Source organism: Oncorhynchus kisutch, unplaced genomic scaffold, assembly GCF_002021735.2.
Source record: "Oncorhynchus kisutch isolate 150728-3 unplaced genomic scaffold, Okis_V2 Okis02a-Okis13b_hom, whole genome shotgun sequence".
Classification (NCBI taxonomy): Eukaryota; Metazoa; Chordata; class Actinopteri; order Salmoniformes; family Salmonidae; genus Oncorhynchus; species Oncorhynchus kisutch.
In genome coordinates, this window is record NW_022261979.1 from 7514200 (window position 1) to 7541069 (window position 26870).

Consider the following 26870-nt stretch of genomic DNA (forward strand, 5'->3'; position numbering starts at 1 on the left):
CCCGGAGTCGCCTCTTCACTGTTGACGTTGAGACTGGTGTTTTGTGGGTACTATTTAATGAAGCTGCCAATTGAGGACTTGTGAGGCGTCTGTTTCTCAAACTAGACAATCTAATGTACTTGTCCTCTTGCTCAGTTGTGCACCGGGGCCTCCCACCCCTCTTTATATTCTGGTTAAAGCCAATTTGCGCTGTTCTGTGACGGGAGTAGCACACAGCGTTGTATGAGATCTTCAGTTTCTTGGCAATTTCTCGCATGGAATAGCCTTCATTTCTCAGAACAAGAATAGACTGATGAGTACAAAGGAGAAAGGTATTTGTTTCTGGCCATTTTGAGCCTGTTATCGAACCCACAAATGCTGATGCTCCAGATACTCAATTAGTCTAAAGAAGGTCAGTTTTATTGCTTCTTAAATCACAAACAACAGTTTTCAGCTGTGCTAACATAATCGCAAATGGGTTTTCTAATGATCAATTAGCCTTTTAAAATGATAAAGTTGGACTAGCTGACACAACGGGCCATTGGAACACAGGAGTGATGGTTGCTGATAATGGGTCTCTGTATGCCTATGCACAGAGGCCCATTCAAATCAGCCGTTACAAAGAAAAAATCAGGTGCATTCAAATCAGCTGTTTCCAGCTACAAAAGTCATTTATAACATTAACAATGTCTACACTGTATTTCTGATCAATTCAATGTTATTTTAATGGACAAAAAAATGTGCTTATCTTTTAAAAATAATGACATTTCTAAGTGACCCCAAACGTTTGAATCTAAAACCCCATCTTTTCACTTTGTCAATATGAGATATTATTATACATAAATCCATTTTGAATTCAGGCTGTAACAGAACAAAATGTGGAACAAGTAAAGGGGTATGAAGACGTTCTGAAGGCACTCCCTGTAAGGTATATGACAGTTCTGTCTGTAATAAACCAGGAAATATGGTAGGTTTGATGGATATGGTTCATCTTCTGTGAGGTTGTTGTCTTCACAAAATGTGCTCGACACAAGTCACCCAACCTCTCTCTGAACCAATACCTGGTCACCCAACCTCTCTCTGGACCAATACCTGGTCACCCAACCTCTCTCTGGACCAATACCTGGTCACCCAACCTCTCTCTGGACCAATAACTCATCACCCAACCTCTCTCTGGACCAATACCTCATCACCCAACCTCTCTCTGAACCAATACATCCTCACCCAACCTCTCTCTGGACCAATACCTCGTCTTCCCCATCCAGGAAGGAGACAATAACAACCTAAACATTCGGCAGTATAGGCATTAGGCAAGAATGATCAATGCCCTCCTTTGTTCATTTCATTATTTGAATAACTATTTTTAAAATAACTTTAAAAAGGCTATTGTTCATATGAGTTAACGGCATTATACATCAAATTGTAAATATTCATTTTATTTCCAGTGCTAAACCATAGGTGGAGTAAAAAAAACTGCCTCTATAGGCTACGTAAGTGATGACGCAATCATAGCAAGTATGCATTTATTTGAAGGAGAAACCCTGTAAGAAGGCAAAGCGAAGAAGCCCGCTATTCGTAATGCCACCAAAGTGGGTGGGCACTCTTCCTAAGTATAAGAATGGAAACAACCTCGTCTCGTCCTAACGGATTTCTACTACAGAGGAGACGGAGATGAGCGCTAACGTTATGCGACCACAGCCAGCAATGAAATTACACGTGGTGAGTATTTTACCTTCACGTTGTTGATACTCTCCGTGGACTATGTTTTGACGAAGGGGTTTATTCTAACGATTGAATAGATTATTCCAACGAGTGAATTGTGAGATTAGAACAGTGTGCAGATGAACGATACATCCCGGTTATATTCGATGCGATGCGCGCCTTCATCAAAACGCAGCACAGGTAGGTAGTCTATTCTGTGTTTAAATCATCTTTGATTATAGAAATTGTAGCTCTTGGTCTTTGGTGAAGGGGAGACTAATATTAGTAGAAACTGTGATTGTTTTGAAACCTCGTTGTATGGACGAAACGTTTTGAACAAATTTCTTTGACATAATTTCATATTTTGTATTTTAATGTAAACTAAGTCGATATTGTTTATGCGTCAATGACTATTATAAATAGTACCGGCTTCATAGAGCCTAAACACCAGCATGCTGCTATATTTCTCGACCACATGACTCTCCTGACATAGGTGTGTATTGTATTTTCAACTCTCTCCGTCATGACTCAATTTGTTTCAGGCTGAATTTGCATAACTTGTTGGTTAGAGATGGTTCCCACCCCTACACATACCATGTGTAATTTTCCTAAACTAATCCAAAAAAGGAACCATGAACCCCATCAGTATTTATTTTGAATTGTGCATGAAACGTGACAATAAGTAAATTTTGTATTTACATTTTTTTTTTAAACTAGGCAAGTCAATTCTTATTTTCAATGACGGCCTAGGAACTGTGAGTAAACTGCCTTGTTTTTGGGGGCAGAACGACTTTTACCTTCTCAGCTCGGGGATTCAATATTGCAACCTTTCGGTTCCTGGCCCAACGCTCTAACCACTAGGCTACCTGCCGCCCCTCCACTCTAACCACTAGGCTACCTGCCGTCCCTCCACTCTAACCACTGGGCTACCTGCCGTCCCTACACTCTAACCACTGGGCTACCTGCCGTCCCTACACTCTAACCACTAGGCTACCTGCCGTCCCTACATTCTAACCACTAGGCTACCTGCCTGTCCCTACACTCTAATCACTAGGCTACCTGCCGTCCCTACACTCTAACCACTAGGTTACCTGCCTGCCCCTACACACTAACCACTAGGTTACCTGCCGCCCCTACACTCTAACCAATAGGGTACCTGCCGCCCCTACACTCTAACCACTAGGCTACCTGCCGTCCCTCCACTCTAACCACTAGGCTACCTGCCGTCCCTCCACTCTAACCACTAGGTTCCCTGCCGTCCCTCCACTCTAACCACTAGGCTACCTGCCGCCCCTACACTCTAACCACTAGGTTCCCTGCCTGCCCCTACACACTAACCGCTAGGTTACCTGCCGTCCCTCCACTCTAACCACTAGGTTCCCTGCCGTCCCTCCACTCTAACCACTAGGCTACCTGCCGCCCCTACACTCTAACCACTAGGTTCCCTGCCGTCCCTACACTCTAACCACTAGGCTACCTGCCTGCCCCTACACTCTAACCACTAGGTTACCTGCCTGCCCCTACACACTAACCGCTAGGTTACCTGCCATCCCTCCACACTAACCACTAGGTTACCTGCCGTCCCACTAGGCTAATGGAGTAGAGATGTAGGTTATGTTTTTATTTCCTGTCGGACCAATGTGAAGTGAATCAAGATTCCATAGATAGTGAGTGACAGCTGTGAGAATTTGTCCTAAAAGTGCTTCTGGGCCAACGGTGTGTTAGTAGTCAGGCGATGATGTGCCATAGTAATGCTATAGGATATTACACTGGTGGTAGTGTAGTTCTCACCTCTCTGTTTTGGCACAGTTGTTTCCTTTGATGTGTTTTGCATGATGTCCTTCCTATCTGGGCCTCATAAAGGGGTTTGCATATGTCCATGTTGAGATCTGTATCAGATTAAAAACCAGTAGAGAACTTGTATGAAAATAAACCTATTCTATTTTCATTGAACTCTTGTCGTGTGTGTGTGTGTGTGTGTGTGTTAAATGATTGAAATACAGATACACAGTCTGATATGATAGGCTACACTTGCCTTCTGTGTAAATGAATACAGGTGATATTAATGTGAAAGCAGAGCCAGGGAGCTATTCTTCTATGTGGATTGTTCTACATGTGGCTTGTTATCTTTTAACTCTTTATCTTTATGCTCTGCCCTCGGTGGTGTCTGCACTCGGTGGTGTCTGCACTCGGTGGCGTCTGTTACAGACAACTTCCCCAAAATGAGCCGTTCACGAGGTGACAGAGAAAACAGAGAGAAATGTGTCAAAAGGTCACCCTATAACGCCCTGCAGAATAAACACAAATATTTGTTTTTGTTGTCAAATACTGAGGCTTTACACACACACCCACACACACATACACACACACACATCCACACACACACACACACACACCCACACCCACACCCACACCCACACCCACACCCACACACACCCACACCCACACCCACACCCACACCCACACCCACACCCACACCCACACCCACACCCACACCCACACCCACACACACACACACACACACACACACACACCCACACCCACACACACGCCTAACGTTTATTTAGAAAGGAACACATCATCCTGAAGGGAAGCTTCTTGACAGCGACTACAGTAACTTCCTCTTTTACATCAACAGTAGTAGTGATGCCGTCAGTAGTGTTTCTGTCCTACCGGTCTACTCTAATAGCATGGAAACACTGAGAGACAGTGTTTCTATCCTACCGGTCTACTCTACTAACATGGAAACACTGAGAGACAGTGTCTCTATCCTTTTCTCTACTACACTGAGAGACAGTGTCTCTATCCTTTTCTATACTCTAATAACATGGAAACACTGAGAGACAGTGTCTCTATCCCTTTCTCTACTCTAATAACATTGAAACACTGAGAGACAGTGTCTCTATCCTTTTCTCTACTCTAATAACATGGAAACACTGAGAGACAGTGTCTCTATCCTTTTCTCTACTCTAATAACATTGAAACACTGAGAGACAGTGTCTCTATCCTTTTCTCTACTACACTGAGAGACAGTGTCTCTATCCTTTTCTATACTCTAATAACATTGAAACACTGAGAGACAGTGTCTCTATCCTTTTCTCTACTACACTGAGAGACAGTGTCTCTATCCTTTTCTCTACTCTAATAACATTGAAACACTGAGAGACAGTGTCTCTATCCTTTTCTCTACTCTAATAACATTGAAACACTGAGAGACAGTGTCTCTATCCTTTTCTCTACTCTAATAACATTGAAACACTGAGAGACAGTGTCTATATCCTTTTCTCTACTCTAATAACATTGAAACACTGAGAGACAGTGTCTCTATCATTTTCTCTACTACACTGAGAGACAGTGTCTCTATCCTTTTCTCTACTACACTGAGAGACAGTGTCTCTATCCTTTTCTCTACTCTAATAACATTGAAACACTGAGAGACAGTGTCTCTATCCTTTTCTCTACTACACTGAGAGACAGTGTCTCTATCCTTTTCTCTACTCTAATAACATGGAATCACTGAGAGACAGTGTCTCTATCCTATTCTCTACTACACTGAGAGACAGTGTCTCTATCCTTTTCTATACTCTAATAACATTGAAACACTGAGAGACAGTGTCTCTATCCTTTTCTCTACTACACTGAGAGACAGTGTCTCTATCCTTTTCTCTACTCTACTAACATGGAATCACTGAGAGACAGTGTCTCTATCCCTTTCTCTACTCTTTAAGTTGTTGTCACGTACTGTGGAAACAGCATGACTGATGCCATCTAAATGACTACAGGAACACGTTTCCGTTTCGGGATTCACCCTGGTTCTCAGGTGAGTTAGGTGGTATGTGTAAACATCCTCCAAAATGACTCGGGAGTTGGTGGAAATGTCCATTGAAAGAATCCTTAAAAACAAACAGAATATATACATAAACAGTGCCTTGCGAAAGTATTCGGCCCCCTTGAACTTTGCGACCTTTTGCCACATTTCAGGCTTCAAACATAAAGATATAAAACTGTATTTTTTTGTGAAGAATCAACAACAAGTGGGACACAATCATGAAGTGGAACGACATTTATTGGATATTTCAAACTTTTGTAACAAATCAAAAACGGAAAAATTGGGCGTGCAAAATTATTCAGCCCCTTTACTTTCAGTGCAGCAAACTCTCTCCAGAAGTTCAGTGAGGATCTCTGAATGATCCAATGTTGACCTAAATGGCTAATGATGATAAATACAATCCACCTGTGTGTAATCAAGTCTCCGTATAAATGCACCTGCACTGTGATAGTCTCAGAGGTCCGTTAAAAGCGCAGAGAGCATCATGAAGAACAAGGAACACACCAGGCAGGTCCGAGATACTGTTGTGAAGAAGTTTAAAGCCGGATTTGGATACAAAAAGATTTCCCAAGCTTTGAACATCACAAGGAGCACTGTGCAAGCGATAATATTGAAATGGAAGGAGTATCAGACCACTGCAAATCTACCAAGACCTGGCCGTCCTTCTAAACTTTCAGCTCATACAAGGAGAAGACTGATCAGAGATGCAGCCAAGAGGCCCATGATCACTCTGGATGAACTGCAGAGATCTACAGCTGAGGTGGGAGACTCTGTCCATAGGACAACAATCAGTCGTATATTGCACAAATCTGGCCTTTATGGAAGAGTGGCAAGAACAAAGCCATTTCTTAAAGATATCCATAAAAAGTGTCGTTTAAAGTTTGCCACAAGCCACCTGGGAGACACACCAAACATGTGGAAGAAGGTGCTCTGGTCAGATTAAACCAAAATTGAACTTTTTGGCAACAATGCAAAACGTTATGTTTGGCGTAAAAGCAACACAGCTCATCACCCTGAACACACCATCCCCACTGTCAAACATGGTGGTGGCAGCATCATGGTTTGGGCCTGCTTTTCTTCAGCAGGGACAGGGAAGATGGTTAAAATTGATGGGAAGATGGATGGAGCCAAATACAGGACCATTCTGGAAGAACCTGATGGAGTCTGCAAAAGACCTGAGACTGGGACGGAGATTTGTCTTCCAACAAGACAATGATCCAAAACATAAAGCAAAATCTACAATGGAATGGTTCAAAAATAAACATATCCAGGTGTTAGAATGGCCAAGTCAAAGTCCAGACCTGAATCCAATCGAGAATCTATGGAAAGAACTGAAAACTGCTGTTCACAAATGCTCTCCATCCAACCTCACTGAGCTCGAGCTGTTTTGCAAGGAGGAATGGGAAAAAATTTCAGTCTCTCGATGTGCAAAACTGATAGAGACATACCCCAAGCGACTTACAGCTGTAATCGCAGCAAAAGGTGGCGCTACAAAGTATTAACTTAAGGGGGCTGAATAATTTTGCATGCCCAATTTTTCAATTTTTGATTTGTTAAAAAAGTTTGAAATATCCAATAAATGTCGTTCCACTTCATGATTGTGTCCCACTTGTTGTTGATTCTTCACAAAAAAATACAGTTTTATATCTTTATGTTTGAAGCCTGAAATGTGGCAAAAGGTCGCAAAGTTCAAGGGGGCCGAATACTTTCGCAAGGCACTGTATACATTTAGTCCCAGGCTGTGTTCCACTGTCTCTGATTTATGCAGCGTTACAACTAACAGATGATCATTTATGAGTGGGAGACCGTAGCAAGAGTTTGGCGCGGTCAAGTGGGTATTTGTTAATGATTAACTAAAGATAATATAAACATTTCTGATGAAGAAAGACTCAGTTTCAATCCTTTCTAATTCATCAGAAATGTTTATATTATCTTTAGTTAATCATTAACAAATACCCACTTGACCGTGCCAAACTCTTGCTACGACCTCCCACTCATAAATGATCATCTGTTCGTTGTAACGCTGCATAAATCAGACACAGTGGAACACAGCCTGGGACTAAATGATATGGAGATCAATGACATACTCTGCCATGGTTACACATAATGTATGAATCTCTGCTATCTCTGCTCCTGTTTTCCTTTAATACTCGGCTACCGGCCTGTACTGTTACAGGTTTCTAAAAGTTAGTTGGTGGACTTTATTGACCCAAATATTGATTTGTGACTTTTATTTCTTATTCTTATTTTTGTTAGGTATTTTTTTGAAAAACTGCATTGTTGGTTAAGGGCTTGTCAGTCAGCATTTAAATGTAAGGTCTACTACATCTGTTGTATTCAGCATTTCCCTGTAAGGTCTACTACACCTGTTTTATTCAGCATTACCCTGTAAGGTCTACTACACCTGTTGTATTCAGCATTTCACTGTAAGGTCTACCTACACCTGTTGTATTCAGCATTTCACTGTAAGGTCTACTACACCTGTTGTATTCAGCATTTCACTGTAAGGTCTACTACACCTGTTGTATTCAGCATTTCCCTGTAAGGTCTACTACATCTGTTGTATTCAGCATTTTCCTGTAAGGTCTACTACATCTGTTGTATTCAGCATTTCCCTGTAAGGTCTACTACACCTGTTGTATTCAGCATTTCACTGTAAGGTCTACTACACCTGTTGTATTCAGCATTTCACTGTAAGGTCTACTACACCTGTTGTATTCAGCATTTCACTGTAAGGTCTACTACTCCTGTTGTATTCAGCATTTCCCTGTAAGGTCTACTACTCCTGTTGTATTCAGCATTTCCCTGTAAGGTCTACTACACCTGTTGTATTCAGCATTTCCCTGTAAGGTTTACTACACCTGTTGTATTCAGCATTTCACTGTAAGGTCTACTACACCTGTTGTATTCAGCATTTCCCTGTAAGGTCTACTACACCTGTTGTATTCAGCATTTCCCTGTAAGGTTTACTACACCTGTTGTATTCGGGCGCATGTGACAAATATCATTTGATTTGATTGTAAGAGTTGAACGTGCCAGATTAGTCATTCGCCAAGGTTTATTAAATTGTAATGTCTCACGGTATGTGTATGTTATATCATCTGTATACTAACATTTGATTTGTTATGGGTATTATGGGTACCGACCCATCTCATCTGCTCGTAGCTGCTGGGGTCGTTGATCATCTGTATACTAACATTTGATTTGTTATGGGTATTATGGGTACCGACCCATCTCATCTGCTCGTAGCTGCTGGGGTCGTTGATCATCTGTATACTAACATTTGATTTGTTATGGGTATTATGGGGACCGACCCATATCATCTGGTCATAGCTGCTGGGGTCGTTGATGGTTTTAGGATTTCATCAAGAGAGCTGTTTGATGCCAGGCCTGGTGCTCCTTGTGTGTCCCAAATAGCACCCTAATCCCTGTTTAGTGTACTCTTTTGACCAGGACCCATAGGACTTTGCTCTAAAGTACTGCACTATGTGTAGGGAATAGGGTGCCATAGGGCTCTGGTCTAATGTGGTCTAATGTAGTGCACTATGTAGGGAATAGGGTGCCATTTTGGGATGTAGCCTCTGAGGCCTTTTAATGGGGGGGATTTTACAGCAGTCATTTTAGTTAAAGGCAGAGGGCTGGGTCAGTCTGTGTGTGTGTTTGATGTCTCTGAAGAGCTGAAATCCCCAGGCAGACCACCTGAACAGCAGTACTGACTCCATCCATCCATCCCTCAGCTCTCCAGCCTTATGCTCCTCCATTGTATAATAGACCTAATGATGTATACCATATAGCCGACTCTGTTATCCAAAGAGACTTACCGCTGTGTGTACAATACATTTGGTCCTCCATAGTCTTGTTGCTTGACGTTTAAAAAAAAACCGAACTTAGAAAGTCTGGAGGCGAGTCTACTTTCTACTGATGTGTGCGTTCGTTTACTACTTCCCACAAATCTAAAAGCATTGTATTGGTGCAGGGATGGGCTCGTGGGAATTTCCATCATATTTCTTATACCAGTCGTCTCCTTTCAAATGAGTTAAAGGCACAGTGCAATGATTTTACAGGTTCATTCATGTTATTTCAGCACTTTCAGGTCGAAATAACACTCTCAAATTGTGAAAATGATGATAATGTCCTTTTAGTATAAGAGCTTCTTTTTTTTTCAAAGAAAAGGCCTGTTCAGGTGGGATGGAGTTTTTGGCCACAGCATGACATCACAATACGATTAGATTATTCTGACCAATGAGCAGTTCTATTTGAAGGGGTTAACGGGGTAGGCTCTACAGCAGGGTTCTCCAACCTTTTCTAGCATGAGAGCTACTTTAAAAAAAAACACATGTCACAAGCTACTCATTTTTTTCAAACTTTCAAATAGGTACATCCTTCTCTTCTTCTCCTCTCCCCTGCAACTCTTCCCCTGGTCCTTAGTGTACAACAGAAAGTAGTGTACTATGATGTCAACTCTTCTCCTGGTCCTTAGTGTACAACAGAAAGTAGTGTACTATGATGTCAACTCTTCTCCTGGTCCTTAGTGTACAACAGAAAGTAGTGTACTATGATGTCAACTCTTCCCAGGGTCCTTAGTGTACAACAGAAAGTAGTGTACTATGATGTCAACTCTTCTCCTGGTCCTTAGTGTACAACCGAAAGTAGTGCAATATGTTTTCTGACAACATGCCTGGTAAAATACGGGTTAATAAACAACTCCAATAGATGTTCTGAGTCCATGTTAATGATGACATCACATCAGAAGACCATTGTCTGGGGTTTTTGTGTAATTCCTCTTTAATTGGGCGTCTGTCCCTTTAATATGTAGCGCGTGAGGAATGTGCCGTCTAACAAGCCGGTCTGGTGATGGGTTTATACTGCTGCTACTCATTCTATGGCAAAGTTAGCCAATAACAAATTATACATACAAATTATATCTACTCATTAAATACTTCTGCCAGGTAAGCCTACTTTGCAGTTAACATTTATATGAGAGTGTTTTTGGGGAAAAGTATTTCTGTCAACCAACAAGATGGTTATCACATCAACGTGATACACACGGAGTGATAGACAGACGCGCGCACCACACCGACAGACAGGGGCAATATTGCTGGAAATTAATTGGCAGATATTGTGTTAGGTTTGGCTTTTTAAGCCAATAGTGGCTAACCAGGGGTGGGATAATGTCAATGTTGTGTTGATTTAGCTACTCATAGGTAGGCTGTGAGCTACTGGTAGCTCCTGATGTTGGAGACCCCTGCTCGAGTCTAGACCATCCTATCCGCCAATCAGGGCCGTGTATTGTAAACATTTAAAAATGTGTATCGACACGCCCACACGATCGGACTGAGCATTTCAATGGCAAAAGGTAGCTCGGAAATAAATGATAAAAAATATATTTTGAGTTATTTTCATGAAATAAACACACACAGTGATGGTATTAAAAATACAATTAAAAAGACTGCATCGGGGCTTTAAGGGAAGTGAACAAGTGCACACTTTAGGAGGAAGGAGAGATAGTTGGGACATTACCTAGGTCTGTGTCTTAAATGGCACCCTATTCCCTCTATAGTGCACTACTGTTGACCAGAGCCATATGGGGACCCTATTCCCTATATAGTGCACTACTGCTGACCAGAGCCCTATGGGGACCCTATTCCCTATATAGTGCACTACTGTTGACCAGAGCCCTATGGGGACCCTATTCCCTATATAGTGCACTACTGTTGACCAGAGCCCTATGGGGACCCTATGCCCTATATAGTGCACTACTGTTGACCAGAGCCCTATGGGGGCCCTATTCCCTATATAGTGCACTACTGTTGACCAGAGCCCTATGGGGGCTCTATTCCCTATATAGTGCACTACTGTTGACCAGAGCCCTATGGGGGCCCTATTCCCTATGTAGTGCACTACTGTTGACCAGAGCCCTATGGGGACCCTATTCCCTCTATAGTACACTACTGTTGACCAGAGCCCTATGGGGACCCTATTCCCTATATAGTGCACTACTGTTGACCAGAGCCCTATGGGGACCCTATTCCCTCTATATTACACTACTGTTGACCAGAGCCCTATGGGGGCCCTATTCCCTATGTAGTGCACTACTGTTGACCAGAGCCCTATGGGGACCCTATTCCCTCTATAGTACACTACTGTTGACCAGAGCCCTATGGGGACCCTATTCCCTATATAGTGCACTACTGTTGACCAGAGCCCTATGGGGACCCTATTCCCTCTATAGTACACTACTGTTGACCAGAGCCCTATGGGGACCCTATTCCCTATATAGTGCACTACTGTTGACCAGAGCCCTATGTGGGCCCTATTCCCTATATAGTACACTACTGTTGACCAGAGCCCTATGGGGACCCTATTCCCTATATAGTGCACTACACAGGGAATATGGGGGCCATTTGGGACGTAGCCTAGGTCCTCCAATGCGTTCCTCTCAGTCAGCTGCTGGGTGTGTTCCTCCTCAGTGCTTAATGCAGGGAAATGATACACATGGAAATGACTGTCTGTCATCCCTCCGGGGGTAGATGGTGGTTTAGGTTGAATATGGAAAGCCATTTAGGCGACAGCACTTTAGTCAGAGGAAGTCTTTTAAATCCCGCTCCATAGCCTGAGTTAGTCAGAGGAAGTCTTTTAAATCCCGCTCCATAGCCTGAGTTAGTCAGAGGAAGTCTTTTAAATCCTGCTCCATAGCCTGAGTTAGTCAGAGGAAGTCTTTTAAATCCCGCTCCATAGCCTGAGTTAGTCAGAGGAAGTCTTTTAAATCCTGCTCCATAGCCTGAGTTAGTCAGAGGAAGTCTTTTAAATCCTGCTCCATAGCCTGAGTTAGTCAGAGGAAGTCTTTTAAATCCTGCTCCATAGCCTGAGTTAGTCAGAGGAAGTCTTTTAAATCCTGCTCCATAGCCTGAGTTAGTCAGAGGAAGTCTTTTAAATCCTGCTCCATAGCCTGAGTTAGTCAGAGGAAGTCTTTTAAATCCTGCTCCATAGCCTGAGTTAGTCAGAGGAAGTCTTTTAAATCCTGCTCCATAGCCTGAGTTAGTTAGAGGAAGTCTTTTAAATCCTGCTCCATAGCCTGAGTTAGTCAGAGGAAGTCTTTTAAATCCTGCTCCATAGCCTGAGTTAGTCAGAGGAAGTCTTTTAAATCCCGCTCCATAGCCTGAGTTAGTCAGAGGAAGTCTTTTAAATCCTGCTCCGTAGCCTCAGTTAGTCAGAGGAAGTCTTTTAAATCCCGCTCCATAGCCTGAGTTAGTTAGAGGAAGTAGTATTTTGTTTTTTAAATCCCGCTCCTGCCCTGATTTCAATTCTCGTGTCATTCAGCGGTTTGGACAATGACGAGCAGAATAACATCTCCTTGACTGACTACTGTGTAATACACTAGTAAACTCTTAATGCGTCCCAAATTGCACCCTATTCCCTATATAGTCCTATGGGTTCTGGTCAAAAGTAGTGCACTACATAGGGAGCCATATTTTTATTTTAACTAGGCAAGTCAGTTAAGAACAAATTCTTATTTACAATGACAGCCTACTCCGGCCAAACCCTAACGACGCTGGGCCAATTGTGCGCCGCCCTATGGGACTCCTAATCACGGCCGGTTGTGATACAGCCTGGAATCGAACCAGGGTCTGTAGTGACGCCTCTAAGCACTGAGATGCAGCGCCTTAAGACCGCCGAGCCACTAAGCCTCTGTCTGATTGAGGGGATGTACACACTCCAGCTGTGTTCCCTCTCAGCTGGCGAACGGCCACAGGAGTCATCCAATGTGACTTCCCTTCAGATGATCAGAACATTGTAATTATGGGCGACAGAGCAGCGTGTAATTTGGGTCTAGAGCTCTGTAGCAGAATGTCATTGAATGGTGACTTCCAACTGAATGGTGAAAGGTCAAAAGTTCAACAATGTCTTTATTCCAGAACTTCCATATACAGAATGCACAGGGGCATTTCCCGGGAGTAAAACAAGCAACTTCCATGGGTTCAACAGTTTACAGTAAGGTATTTAGCTGACAGTTTACAATAAGGATTTAGATAACAGTTTACAGTAAGGATTTAGCTGGATTTGGTCTGGAGACTGACGGGAAGGGAAGGAAGAGAAGGGAGGAGGGCCTTGGGAAATCAGTCTACTCCCTAGGTTTTCAGTCTCCATGCTCCATGTTTATTTGGCATGCAGCCAGCACAGGTCACCCCAAGCCAATATAGGTCACCCCAGGCCTATATAGGTCACCCCAGGCCAGGACAGTATAAGTCACCCCAGGCCAGGATAGTAAAGGTCACTCCAGGCCAGTATAAGTCTCCCCAGCCCAATATAATCTATAGGTTGCCCCAGGCCGGGCCAATATAGGTCCCCCCAGGCCGGGCCATTATAGGTCACCCCAGGCCAGGACAGAAAAGTCACCCCAGGCCAGTAAAGGTCACCCCAGGCCAGTATAGGTCCCCCCAGGCCGGGCCAGTAAAGGTCACCCCAGGCCAGTATAGGCCCCCCCAGGCCGGGCCAGTATAGGCCACCCCAGGCCGGGCCAGTATAAGTCACCCCAGGCCGGGCCAATATAGGTCACCCCAGGCCGGGCCAATATAGGTCACCCCAGGCCAGGACAGTATAGGTCACCCCAGGCCAGTATAGGTCACCCCAGGCCGGGCCAGTATAGGTCACCCCAGGCCAGGCCAGTATAGGTCCCCCCAGGCCGGGCCAGTATAGGTCCCCCCCAGGCCGGGCCAGTATAGGTCACCCCAGGCCGGGCCAGTATAGGTCACCCCAGGCCAGGCCAGTATAGGTCACCCCAGACCAGGCCAGTATAGGTCCCCCCAGGCCGGGCCAGTATAGGCCACCCCAGGCCAGTATAGGTCACCCCAGGCCAGTATAGGTCACCCCAGGCCAGTATAGGTCCCCCCAGGCCAGTATTGGCCACCCCAGGTCAGTATAGGTCACCCCAGGCCAGTTTAAGTCACCCCAGTTGATAGGCCACCCCAGGCCAGTATAGGCCACCCCAGGCCAGTATAGGCCACCCCAGGCCAGTATAGGCCACCCCAGGCCAGGCCAGTTTAAGTCACCCCAGTTGATAGGTCACCCAGGCCAGTTTAGGTCACCCCAGGCCAGTTTAGGTCACCCCAGGCCAGTATAGGTCACCCCAGGCCAGTATAGGTCACCCCAGGCCAAGGCTTATACAGTTCTGCAGGAGATTCTGAGGGACATTGCTGACTGGATACAGTGTTTTTCATGACAGTGGCGTAGGGGAGGTAGGGGAAGTCCCCGGAGGGAGAATTGACATCTGGGCCACAGCGGTGAAGGCTGCTGCCTTGCTTACTGCTGCTTTACACTGTCAATCACAGACACGCTTCTATTTAGTCCTGCCTGGTTTCTGACTTCATATAACACTTAGTCACTCAGTCAATCACCCCAGGCTTGGGTTACACCCGGTCAATCACAACAAGCCTGAACGCTTAGTTTCGCTGGCATCAGATAGGCTGTAAACATTCGTTCTGTCTAATCTGGTGGTTCTCTTCTCTGTTCTCTCTCCCTTTCTGTCTCTCTTTTTCACCTCTCTCTCTCCCTCTTCTCTCTTTCTCTGTTCTCAACTCTTCTCCCTCCTCTCTCTGTTCTCTGACTCTCTCTTTATCTTTCTATATCTCTCTCTCCCTCTTCTCTCTCTGTTCTCTCTTTCATTTCCCCACTATCTCTCTTCCCCCCCCCCCTCTCTCTCCCCCCCCCCCTCTCTCTATTTCTCCACAGCTCTTCGCCATTTCCTTCTCCTGGGCGTTCCACGAGGTCCCACCCCCTAAGTACCAGCACTACGACCCCTTGACCTCTGAACTCCTCCTGTGTGACCAGTGTCCGCCCGGCACGGCCGTCCTGACCCACTGTACCGCCGAAACCCCCACCGCCTGCTCGCCTTGCCCCGACCGGTCCTTCTCAGAACACTGGCACTGGGGCGACAGCTGCCAATACTGCACGACCGTCTGCAAGGAGAGGCAGCTGGTCAGTCAGGAGTGTAACAGAACCCACGACCAGCTGTGTGAGTGTATCCCAGGCTACCACCTGGTGGTGGAGTTCTGCATCAAACACACGTCCTGTCCACCTGGCTTCGGCGTGACTGCTCTAGGTAGGTCATCTATGTTGTTATTACAATCAACCAATGACTGAATGAATTGATTGACTGAAATGTTGTTGTTTTATGTTGCAAATGAAGCGGTGGTGCTGAAGGATCTTGTTCATTCTTTAACTGCTGTTTTAACTGCTTTTGATTGGTACTTCCAGTTATATACTCATACATAATGGTTTGCAAATGTTATTCCTGGTCAGCCCATGTCCTCAGAGGGGGGGAAGTGTTTACTCAGCCTGTGGTAGGTCTAATCAGTCTACAATATAATAGTACTGTACTCTCCATTACCCAGAATCCACTGCTGTATGGTCCTGACCTGTTCTGTTCTCTATGAGAGCCCACTGATAGTACTGAGTGTGTTGGCGGAGGACCAGACAGAGGCAGAGCTGTGAGTGGCAGGCCTTTTCATCAGACATAATAACTCTGCTGCCTGGCTGTCATCATCACCAGGATCTCTCCTCTCCTGTCAGCTCACTCAGATAGGTTATGTCTCACATGTCCCTATATAGTGCACTACTTTTGACCAGAGCCCTATGTGCCCTCGTCTAAAATAGTGCACTATATAGGGAATAGGGTGCCATTTGGGACACAGACAAAGCTTAGCAGGATCAAGATCTTTGACTTTGTCATTTGTCCGTTGTTCTCGTTGGCCTCCTTCCCCTCCTTTTAATTATAACGTTCCTCAGCCTTCAGTCTTGGTTTGGGATTCAGATGTATTCCAGGCCAGATGATGAGAGGGGAGAGGAGAGAGGAGATGAGAAGAGGAGGGGAGAGGCTGGGAGAGAGAGGAGAGGGGAAGGAAAGAAGAGAGTCGGAGGAAAGAAGAGGAGAGGGGAGGAGAGAGGGGAGGAGAGAGGAGAAGAGAGGATGGGAGAAGAGGAGAGGAGAGGGGAAAGGAGAGGATGGGAGAAGGGGAGGAGAAGAGTGGAGAGGAGTGGAGGGTTTTGTTTCTGGACAGAGTTTGAGTTTCAATAGTCTGTTGAACGTCTCAGTTAGAGATGATGAATAGAGACATGTCAGATTCTATTGGAGACAGTTAGACAGGATCAGCTCCATATTTCCTCTCTGTCTCTGTATCAGACTGTTAGACTGGGGCTAGAAGGTGTTTCCTACCTGAGTCTGTATCAGACAGACTGGGGCTGGAAGGTGTTTCCTACCTGAGTCTGTATCAGACAGACTGGGTCTGGAAGGTGTTTCCTACCTGAGTCTGTATCAGACAGTTAGACTGGGACTGGAAGGTGTTTCCTACCTGAGTCTGTGTTAGACTGGGGCTGGAAGGTGTTTCCTAACTGAGTCTGTGTTAGACTGGGACTGGAAGGTGTTTCCTACCTGAGTCTGTATCAGACAGACTGGGGCTGGAAGATGTTTCCTACCTGAGTCTGTATCAGACTGTTAGACTGGGACTGGAAGGTGTTTCCTACCTGAGTATGTATCAGACTGTTAGACTGGGGCTGGAAGATGTTTCCTACCTACCTAATTTGTTTCAAATTGTGGATTAACATTGATTTAATTGTACATTTTTAGTCAATGAACCTCACAAAATACTCTGTAATGTCAAAGTGGAAGAACAATTCAAATATAGATTTTTTTTTGGATTAATGTAAAATAAAACACTAATATATCTTGATTAATGAAGTATTCAACCCGCTGAGTCAATACATGTCAGAATAACCTTTGACAGCGATTACAGCTTTTTACAGTCTTTTCTGAACAAGTCTCCTGTCTGACCTTTATTTCCTTTGTTTTGTCATTATTTAGGATGGTCAGGGCGTGAGTTGGGGTGGGCAGTCTATGTTTGTTTTTCTATGATTTTGGGGATTTCTATGTTTCGGGCCTAGTATGGTTCTCAATCAGAGGCAGGTGTCATTAGTTGTCTCTGGTTGAGAATCATACTTAGGTAGCCTGGGTTTCACTGTTTGTTTGTTGGGTGATTGTCTATGTTAGTTGCTTGTGTTCAGCACAGTTCTCATTGTAGCGTCACGGTCGTTATTCGTTTATTGTTTTGTATAGTTTGTATTCAGTGTTCAGTGCTTTCTTTTATTTTAAAAATCATCATGAACACATACCACTCTGCATTTTGGTCCACTTCATACGACGATCGTGACATCTCCAAGAGCTTTGCACACCTGGATTGTATATTTGTCCTTGTCCTGCTGAACAGTGAATTTGTCTCCTAGTGTCTGATGGAAAGCAGACTGAACCACGTTTTGCTTAGCTCTATTCGGTTTATTTTCCCCCCCCAAAAAAACTCCCTAGTCCTTGTCGATGACAAGCATACCCATAACATAATGCAGCCACCATCTTCCTTGAAAATATGAAGATTGAATAACGCTTTGTATTCAGGACAAAAAGTTAATTGCTTTGCCACATTCTTTTCAGTATTTTTCTGTGCCTAATTGCAAACAGGATGCATGTTTGGAATATTTTTTATTCTGGAAATGTTTCTTTATTTTCACTCAGTCCTTTATGTTATTATTTCTGGAGTAACTACAGTGTTGTTGATCCATCCTCAGTTATCTCCTATCTCAGCCATTAAACTCTGTAACTGTTTTAAAATCACCATTGGTGAAATCCCTGAGCAGTTTCCTTCCTCTCTGGCAACTGAGTTGGAAAGGGTTCCTGTATCTTTGTAGTGACTGGGTGTATTGATACACCATCCAAAGCGTAATGAATAACTGCACCATGCTCAAAGGGATATTTTTACCCATCTACCAATAGGTTCCCTTCTTTTTACGAAAACATTGGAAAACCTCCCTGGTCTTTGTGGTTGAATCTGTGCTTGAAATTCACTGCTTGACTGAGAGACCTTGCAGATAATTGAATGTATGGGGTACAGAGATGGGGTAGTCATAATTTTTAAAATTCTGAACACTACCAAAGCATTTCTGATGCATTGAAGGTCCCCAAGAACAAAGTGGCCTCCATCATTCTTAAATGTAAAAAGTTTGGAACCACCAAGGTTCTTCCAAGAGCTGGCCACCCGGCCAAACTGAGCAATCAGGGGAGACGGGCCTTGATCAGGGAGCTGACTAAGAACCCAATGGTCAATCTGACAGAGCTCCAGAGTTCCTCTGTGGAGATGGGTGAACCTTTCAGAAGGACAACCATCTCTGCAGCGCTCCACCAATCAGGCCTTTATGGTAGAGTGGCCAGACGGAAGCCACTCCTCAGTAAAAGGCACATGGCAGCCCGCTTGGAGTTAGCCAAAAGGCACCTAAAGACTCTCAGACCATGTGAAACAAGATTCTCTGGTCTGATGAAACCAAGATTGAACTCTTTGGCCTGAATGCCAAGCGTTCACCATCCCTACGGTGAAGCATGGTGGTGGCAGTATCATGCTGTGTGGATTTATTTCAGCGGCAGGGACTGGGAGACTAGTCAGGATTGAGGTAAAGATGAACAGAGCAAAGTACAGAGAGATCCTTGATGAAAACCTGCTCCAGAGCGCTCAGGACCACAGACTGGAGTGAAGGTTCACCTTCCAACAGGACAATGTCCTTGAGGGTCCCAGCCAAAACCCGGGCATCTCTGGAGAGACAATGAAAATAGCTGTGCAGTGTCATTCCCCATTCAACCTGACAGATCTTGAGAAGATCTGCAGAGAAGACTGGGAGAAACTCCCCAAATACAGGTGTGCCAAGATAGCAGCATCATACCCAAGAAGTCTCCAGGCCGTAATCACTGCCAAAGGTGCTTCAACAAAGTACTGAGTAAAGGGTCAGAGTACTTATGTAAATGTCATATTTCAGTTTTTATGTAGTTTTTATACATTTGCAAACATTTCTAAAAAACATTTTTTTGCTTTGTCATTATGGGGTATTGTGTGTAGATTGAGAAAATAATAAGTCTGTAACCTAAGAAAATGTAGAAGAAGTTAAGTGGTCTGAATACTTTCCAAATGGCCTGTATGGCTTATCAACCTGAGGATCTATGACCACTGTATGGCATGTCAACCTGAGGATCCATGACCACTGTATGGCTTGTCAACCTGAGGATCTATGACCACTGTATGGCTTGTCAACCTGAGGATCTATGACCACTGCATGGCTTGTCAACCTGAGGATCTATGACTACTGTATGGCTTGTCAACCTGAAGATCTATGACCACTGTATGGCTTGTCAACCTGAGGATCCATGACCACTGTATGGCTTGTCAACCTGAGGATCCATGACCACTGTATGGCTTGTCAACCTGAGGATCTATGACCACTGTATGGCTTGTCAACCTGAGGATCTATGACCACTGTATGGCTTGTCAACCTGAGGATCTATGACCACTGTATGGCTTGTCAACCTGAGGATCTATGACCACTGTATGGCTTGTCAACCTGAGGATCTATGACCACTGTATGGCTTGTCAACCTGAGGATCTATGACTACTGTATGGCTTGTCAACCTGAAGATCTATGACCACTGTATGGCTTGTCAACCTGAAGATCTATGACCACTGTATGGCTTGTCAACCTGAGGATCCATGACCACTGTATGGCTTGTCAACCTGAGGATCTATGACCACTGTATGGCTTGTCAACCTGAGGATCTATGACCACTGTATGGCTTGTCAACCTGAGGATCTATGACCACTGTATGGCTTGTCAACCTGAGGATCTATGACCACTGTATGGCTTGTCAACCTGAGGATCTATGACCACTGTATGGCTTGTAAACCTGAGGATCTGTGACCACTGTATGGCTTGTAAACCTGAGGATCTGTGACCACTGTATGGCTTGTCAACCTGAGGATCTGTGACCACTGTATGGCTTGTCAACCTGAGGATCTGTGACCACTGTATGGCTTGTCAACCTGAGGATCTATGACCACTGTATGGCTTGTCAACCTGAGGATCTATGACCACTGTATGGCTTGTCAACCTGAGGATCTATGACCACTGTATGGCTTGTCAACCTGAGGATCTATGACCACTGTATGGCTTGTCAACCTGAGGATCTATGACCACTGTATGGCTTGTCAACCTGAGGATCTATGACCACTGTATGGCTTGTCAACCTGAGGATCTATGACCACTGTATGGCTTGTCAACCTGAGGATCTATGACCACTGTATGGCTTGTCAACCTGAGGATCTATGACCTAGTGAAGATGCTCTGCTGGTCACTTGTAGTAATAACTAGTCATTTCATATAGACCTATTAGTTAATGTACTTACACAAATATGCCTTGTCACACGCTTTGTCAACCTGTCATCTGTTTTCACACAAATATGCCTTGTCACACGCTTTGTCATCATGTCATCTGTTTTCACGCAAATATGCCTTGTCATCTCTGTCAAATATCATCATACTGGATGCATGAAGGACCTTATACAGTCTCCGATTCTCACTTCTTCTCTGATCTAAAACAGGATGTGGTAGATAGCGTTATAGCACCGTTAGTAGTTTACTCCTCTCTAAACAATGCCACAGAAACTCCACACTTCCACTGCTGCTTTGTGATGAGAACGACGTACCACAACTTGTAACTTGACATATTGGAAATGTATAACCTGAAGAGGCTTGATGTGAAAAGAGCAATTTCTCTCAGATTGTGATAACATGATCCCCACCTGTAAAAAAAAAAAGAAAGAAATGATCTCGGTCAGGTGTCATAAATTGGAAGTTTGTTTTGTGTTCTTCTCTCCTAGGTACACCAGAGATAGACACAGCGTGTGAGGCGTGTCCGCAGGGCCTGTTCTCCAGCCGGATGTCTGCCAGCGAGCCATGTGTGCCTCACAGGAACTGCTCTGAGCTGGGCTTGAAGACCCTCCGACCAGGGACCCCCACCCAGAACACACTGTGTGAGAACAAGGCTGAAGGATCTGTCCTGGAGTGCTCCCAACACCACACACAGTGTCACACTGGTGAGAATATACAGGATAATGGTGATATATGCCAGACTCTCTTATCCAAAGCAATTTAAAGTCATACATTGGCCCCAACGGGAATTGAACCCACTACCTTTGGCGTTGCGAACGCCACGCTCTACCTCCTGAACCATACATGACCACAGCACATACACCACGTAATGTCTATTAAAAAAGCTCTGCACGACGACCCGCTCAGCTTCACACTGACTAAATGACCACAGTGTCTGACTCCTGTACTTTTACTAAGTATGTGAGTCTGAATGGGACAGATGTGCAACATAGGTTAATGAGTAACTTCAGCTGAAACTGTTTTCCATCCCCCAAAAAATACCTAGGCTTGATCTCAGCAGGTAAACACTGGTTGAAACCCAGTTAATCACAGCTGCTTACAGCGTTTCACTTGAACAGCAGGTCAACATCATCCCACTAACTCCAGTAACTCCAGACATCATCCCACCAACTCCAGTAACTCCAGACGTCATCCACCTAACTCCAGACGTCATCCACCTAACTCCAGACGTCATCCCACTAACTCCAGACAGCATCCCACTAACTCCAGTAACTCCAGACATCATCCCACTAACTCCAGTAACTCCAGACGTCATCCACCTAACTCCAGACGTCATCCACCTAACTCCAGACGTCATCCACCTAACTCCAGACGTCATCCCACTAACTCCAGACGTCATCCCACTAACTCCAGACGTCATCCCACTAACTCCAGACGTCATCCCACTAACTCCAGACGTCATCCCACTAACTCCAGACGTCATCCCACTAACTCCAGACGTCATCCCACTAACTCCAGACGTCATCCCACTAACTCCAGACGTCATCCCACTAACTCCAGACGTCATCCCACTAACTCCAGACGTCATCCCACTAACTCCAGACGTCATCCCACTAACTCCAGACGTCATCCCACTAACTCCAGACGTCATCCCACTAACTCCAGTAACTCCAGACGTCATCCCACTAACTCCAGTAACTCCAGACATCATCCCACTAACTCCAGTAACTCCAGACATCATCCCACTAACTCCAGTAACTCCAGACGTCATCCCACTAACTTCCGTAACTCCAGATGTCATCCCACTAACTCCAGATGTCATCCCACTAACTCCAGATGTCATCCCACTAACTCCAGACGTCATCCCACTAACTCCAGTAACTCCAGACATCATCCCACTAACTCCAGTAACTCCAGACGTCATCCCACTAACTCCAGTAACTCCAGACGTCATCCCACTAACTTCCGTAACTCCAGATGTCATCCCACTAACTCCAGATGTCATCCCACTAACTCCAGATGTCATCCCACTAACTCCAGACGTCATCCCACTAACTCCAGTAACTCCAGACGTCATCCCACTAACTCCAGTAACTCCAGACGTCATCCCACAAACTCCAGACAGCATCCCACTAACTCCAGTAACTCCAGACGTCATCCCACTAACTCCAGACGTCATCCCACTAACTCCAGACGTCATCCCACTAACTCCAGACGTCATCCCACTAACTCCAGACGTCATCCCACTAACTCCAGACGTCATCCCACTAACTCCAGACAGCATCCCACTAACTCCAGATGTCATCCCACTAACTCCAGATGTCATCCCACTAACTCCAGATGTCATCCCACTAACTCCAGATGTCATCCCACTAACTCCAGATGTCATCCCACTAACTCCAGATGTCATCCCACTAACTCCAGATGTCATCCCACTAACTCCAGATGTCATCCCACTAACTCCAGATGTCATCCCACTAACTCCAGATGTCATCCCACTAACTCCAGTAAATCCAGACGTCATCCCACTAACTCTAACTCCAGACATCATCCCACTAACTCCAGTAACTCCAGACATCATCCCACTAACTCCAGTAACTCCAGACATCATCCCACTAACTCCAGACATCATCCCACTAACTCCAGACGTCACTCCAGATGTCATCCCACTAACTCCAGACATCATCCCACTAACTCCAGACGTCATCCCACTAACTCCAGACGTAACTCCAGATGTCATCCCACTAACTCCAGACGTCATCCCACTAACTTTTTCTTGAGCAGATGGTCTGGGGGCCGGAACATAATTACAGATCATTTGTAGACTGCAAATTGACCGCAAGAAGCCCAAACAGATATAATATTTGACTAAAACATAATAATTTCAAGCCTTGCATACATTTGTATAGGGCGGCTCACATCCCATAGGGTGGCTCACATCCCATAGGGTGGCTCACATCCCATAGGGTGGCTCACATCCCATAGGGTGGCTCACATCCCATAGGGCGGCTCACATCCCATAGGGTGGCTCACATCCCATAGGGCGGCTCACATCCCATAGGGCGGCTCACATCCCATAGGGCGGCTCACATCCCATAGGGCGGCTCACATCCCATAGGGCGGCTCACATCCCATGGGGCGGCTCACATCCCATAGGGCGGCTCACATCCCATGGGGCGCCTCACATCCCATGGGGCGGCTCACATCCCATGGGGCGGCTCACATCCCATAGGGTGGCTCACATCCCATAGGGTGGCTCACATCCCATAGGGCGGCTCACATTCCATAGGGCCCCTCACATCCCATAGGGCGGCTCACAAATGGCCCATCGTCGTCCCGGTTCGGGTTTGGCCGGAGTAGGCAGTCATTGTAAATAGGAATTTGTTCTTATCTGACTTGCCAAGTTAAATAAAGGTTAAATAAAATAAAAAGTTTACGATCACGTGTCTTTCTAGTATACGTGGGAATACTTGGGAACAGATTTCCTAAATTAAAATCAATTGGAGCTGATTTGCTGGTGTTTTTACAGTATTTTATGCCCAACCATGAAAAACCTGTTTTGTTTTTTTGCTCACAGGCCGCCAGTTTGGGTCTTACTCAGACTGAAACCATGAAGAATGCTGCTGAGAACACACACACACACACATACACACACACACCACAGAACCACAACACATTAGACTGAGCCTGATGAGCCTCTCAGGAGACCGAACACAGTACTGAGTTCTCATTCTAGAACCTGAACGATGCACACAGAACACCTGTCTTCCATCACACCATCTCTGCTGTGTGATGTATCACAATGAGCCGTGTCAGGGGGAAGTTGACTTCCATGAGAATCAACTCTTCACATGAAACTGAGTTCCTATAGGATGACTAACAACTCTCAGGGTAGAACACCCAGAACTGTTACTTTCCCTGGGGACTGACGCTCTCCTTAACAATTCATTCAGGATTTGTTTTCGTAGGATAGGACACACATACAATTACAATGATTTAGTTGTTCTATTTCTATGGTGACACCGCAGATCGTTTGCAAAGAATTAGAAAATAGTTTGAAGTAAAAATGTCAAATTGAGAGGAAATATGTCTAATCCGTTGGTTTAGATTTGAGAAAATGCTCTAAGTCAGACCTGCTGTAAATCAGACCTGCTGTAAATCAGACCTGCTGTAAATCAGACCTGCTGTAAGTCAGACCTGCTGTAAGTCAGACCTGCTGTAAGTCAGACCTGCTGTAAGTCAGACCTGCTGTAAATCAGACCTGCTGTAAATCAGACCTGCTGTAAGTCAGACCTGCTGTAAGTCAGGCCTGCTGTAAATCAGGCCTGCTGTAAGTCAGACCTGCTGTAAGTCAGACCTGCTGTAAGTCAGACCTGCTGTAAGTCAGACCTGCTGTGAGTCAGACCTGCTGTAAGTTGGGTGGTCCTTTGCATGGGGTGATGTAAGTTTCCTTAAACAATCAGTCTTCCAGATAGATGACACAGGAACTTTGGTATTAAACTCTTTAGTAATACAATGTAATTGCAGACAGAGATTCACATACCTCAGTAGTCTATCGTAACGATCTGTGTTGGTGAAACAGGAGACAACACTCTTTATACTCTTTGGGGCAGCAGGGTAGCCTAGTGGTTAGAGTGGAGGGGTGGCAGGGTAGCCTAGTGGTTAGTGTAGAGGTGGCAGGGTAGCCTAGTGGTTAGAGTGGAGGGGCGGCAGGGTAGCCTAGTGGTTAGAGTGGAGGGGCGGCAGGGTAGCCTAGTGGTTAGAGTGTAGAGGGGGCAGGGTAGCCTAGTGGTTAGAGTGTTGAGGCGGCAGGGTAGCCTAGTGGTTAGAGTGGAGGGGCGGCAGGGTAGCCTAGTGGTTAGAGTGTAGAGGGGGCAGGGTAGCCTAGTGGTTAGAGTGGAGGGGCGGCAGGGTAGCCTAGTGGTTAGAGTGGAGGGGCGGCAGGGTAGCCTAGTGATTAGAGTGTTGAAATAGTAACCGGAAGGTTGCAAGTTCAAATCCCTGAGCTGACAAGGTACAAATCTGTCGTTCTGCCCCTGAACAGGCAGTTAACTCAGTGTTCCCAGGCCGTCATTGAAAATAAGAATTTGTTCTTAACTGACTTGCCTAGTTAAATAAAGGTAAAAATAAAAAAAATACAATCTACCTGTCAATCATATCATAACATTGTTGCATTGGATTAGAAACAAAGTATCTAAGATGAGAAAAACAGGTCTAGACTGTGGTTTCTCTCTACTATCTCGTCCTTGAGGCTGTGTGACTATCAGCAGGTGCAGACGATTCTCATCCTGAGAACTTGAAGCAGTACATCTCCATTTACCCAGTACTTTTCCATCATTGCACATTGCAGGTATACAAAGGTTATGACATAAATACAGTAATCATGGCGTCAGTGTAGCCCCACACCCCACCACCAGGGTAACCCCCAACCAAGTCAGCCCTGCTGTAGGTCAGACCTGCATCCCAAAATGGCACCCTATTACCTATATAGTGCACTACTTTTGACCAGAGCCCTATTGACCCTGGTCAAAAGTAGTGCACTATAAAGGGAATGCGGTGCACTTTCGGAGTCAACTACAGACTTAGGAACGAAGCCAGAAGTACATATGGAGGAAGGAGAGGCTGTGAGGGAAATGAGGGTGTCGCTGCTGGGATGGAACAAAGAAGTGAGAGGAAGTGATGTTTTCATTATCTGGTCTGGTAATGACTGGATACCCTCCATTACACACACACACAGACACACACACACACACACCACATCAGAGTGAGCCTGATGAGTCTCTCACGAGACCCAAACACAGTACTGAGTTCTAGAACCAGAACGCTGCACACACACAGAACACCTTTGTTCCATCACAGCAGGTCTGCTGTGTGACGTATCACAGTGAGCCGTATCAGGGGGAAGGTTGAGGTCCATCTCCACAGGCGTTGAGGTCTTCATGTGAACTGGTGCTCATCATCTAGCGATTTGATATCTGTTCAATAGAATAAATGAATGTTTATTTGATAGAACCTGAAACAGAAAGGCTGTTTCAGGAATAGGATACAATTATGGTCCCAATAGAGTAAACCAAACACATCTGTCTCTTCACACAGATCTCTTCACACA

The 26870-nt window shown here is 45.2% G+C and overlaps 1 protein-coding gene across 1 annotated transcript in view; it reads left to right on the forward strand.

Moving 5' to 3' along the window:
* The first annotated feature begins 1496 nt into the window (after positions 1-1496).
* Positions 1497-26870, forward strand: part of LOC109885034 (tumor necrosis factor receptor superfamily member 11B-like) — a 28059-nt gene continuing 2685 nt past the window's right edge. Inside the window, exons 1-3 of the mRNA XM_031812204.1 lie at positions 1497-1698; positions 15239-15608; positions 21250-21465. Coding sequence (XP_031668064.1) covers positions 1651-1698; positions 15239-15608; positions 21250-21465 — 634 coding nt within the window. The 5' untranslated portion in view covers positions 1497-1650. The remainder of the gene's footprint in view (positions 1699-15238; positions 15609-21249; positions 21466-26870) is intronic.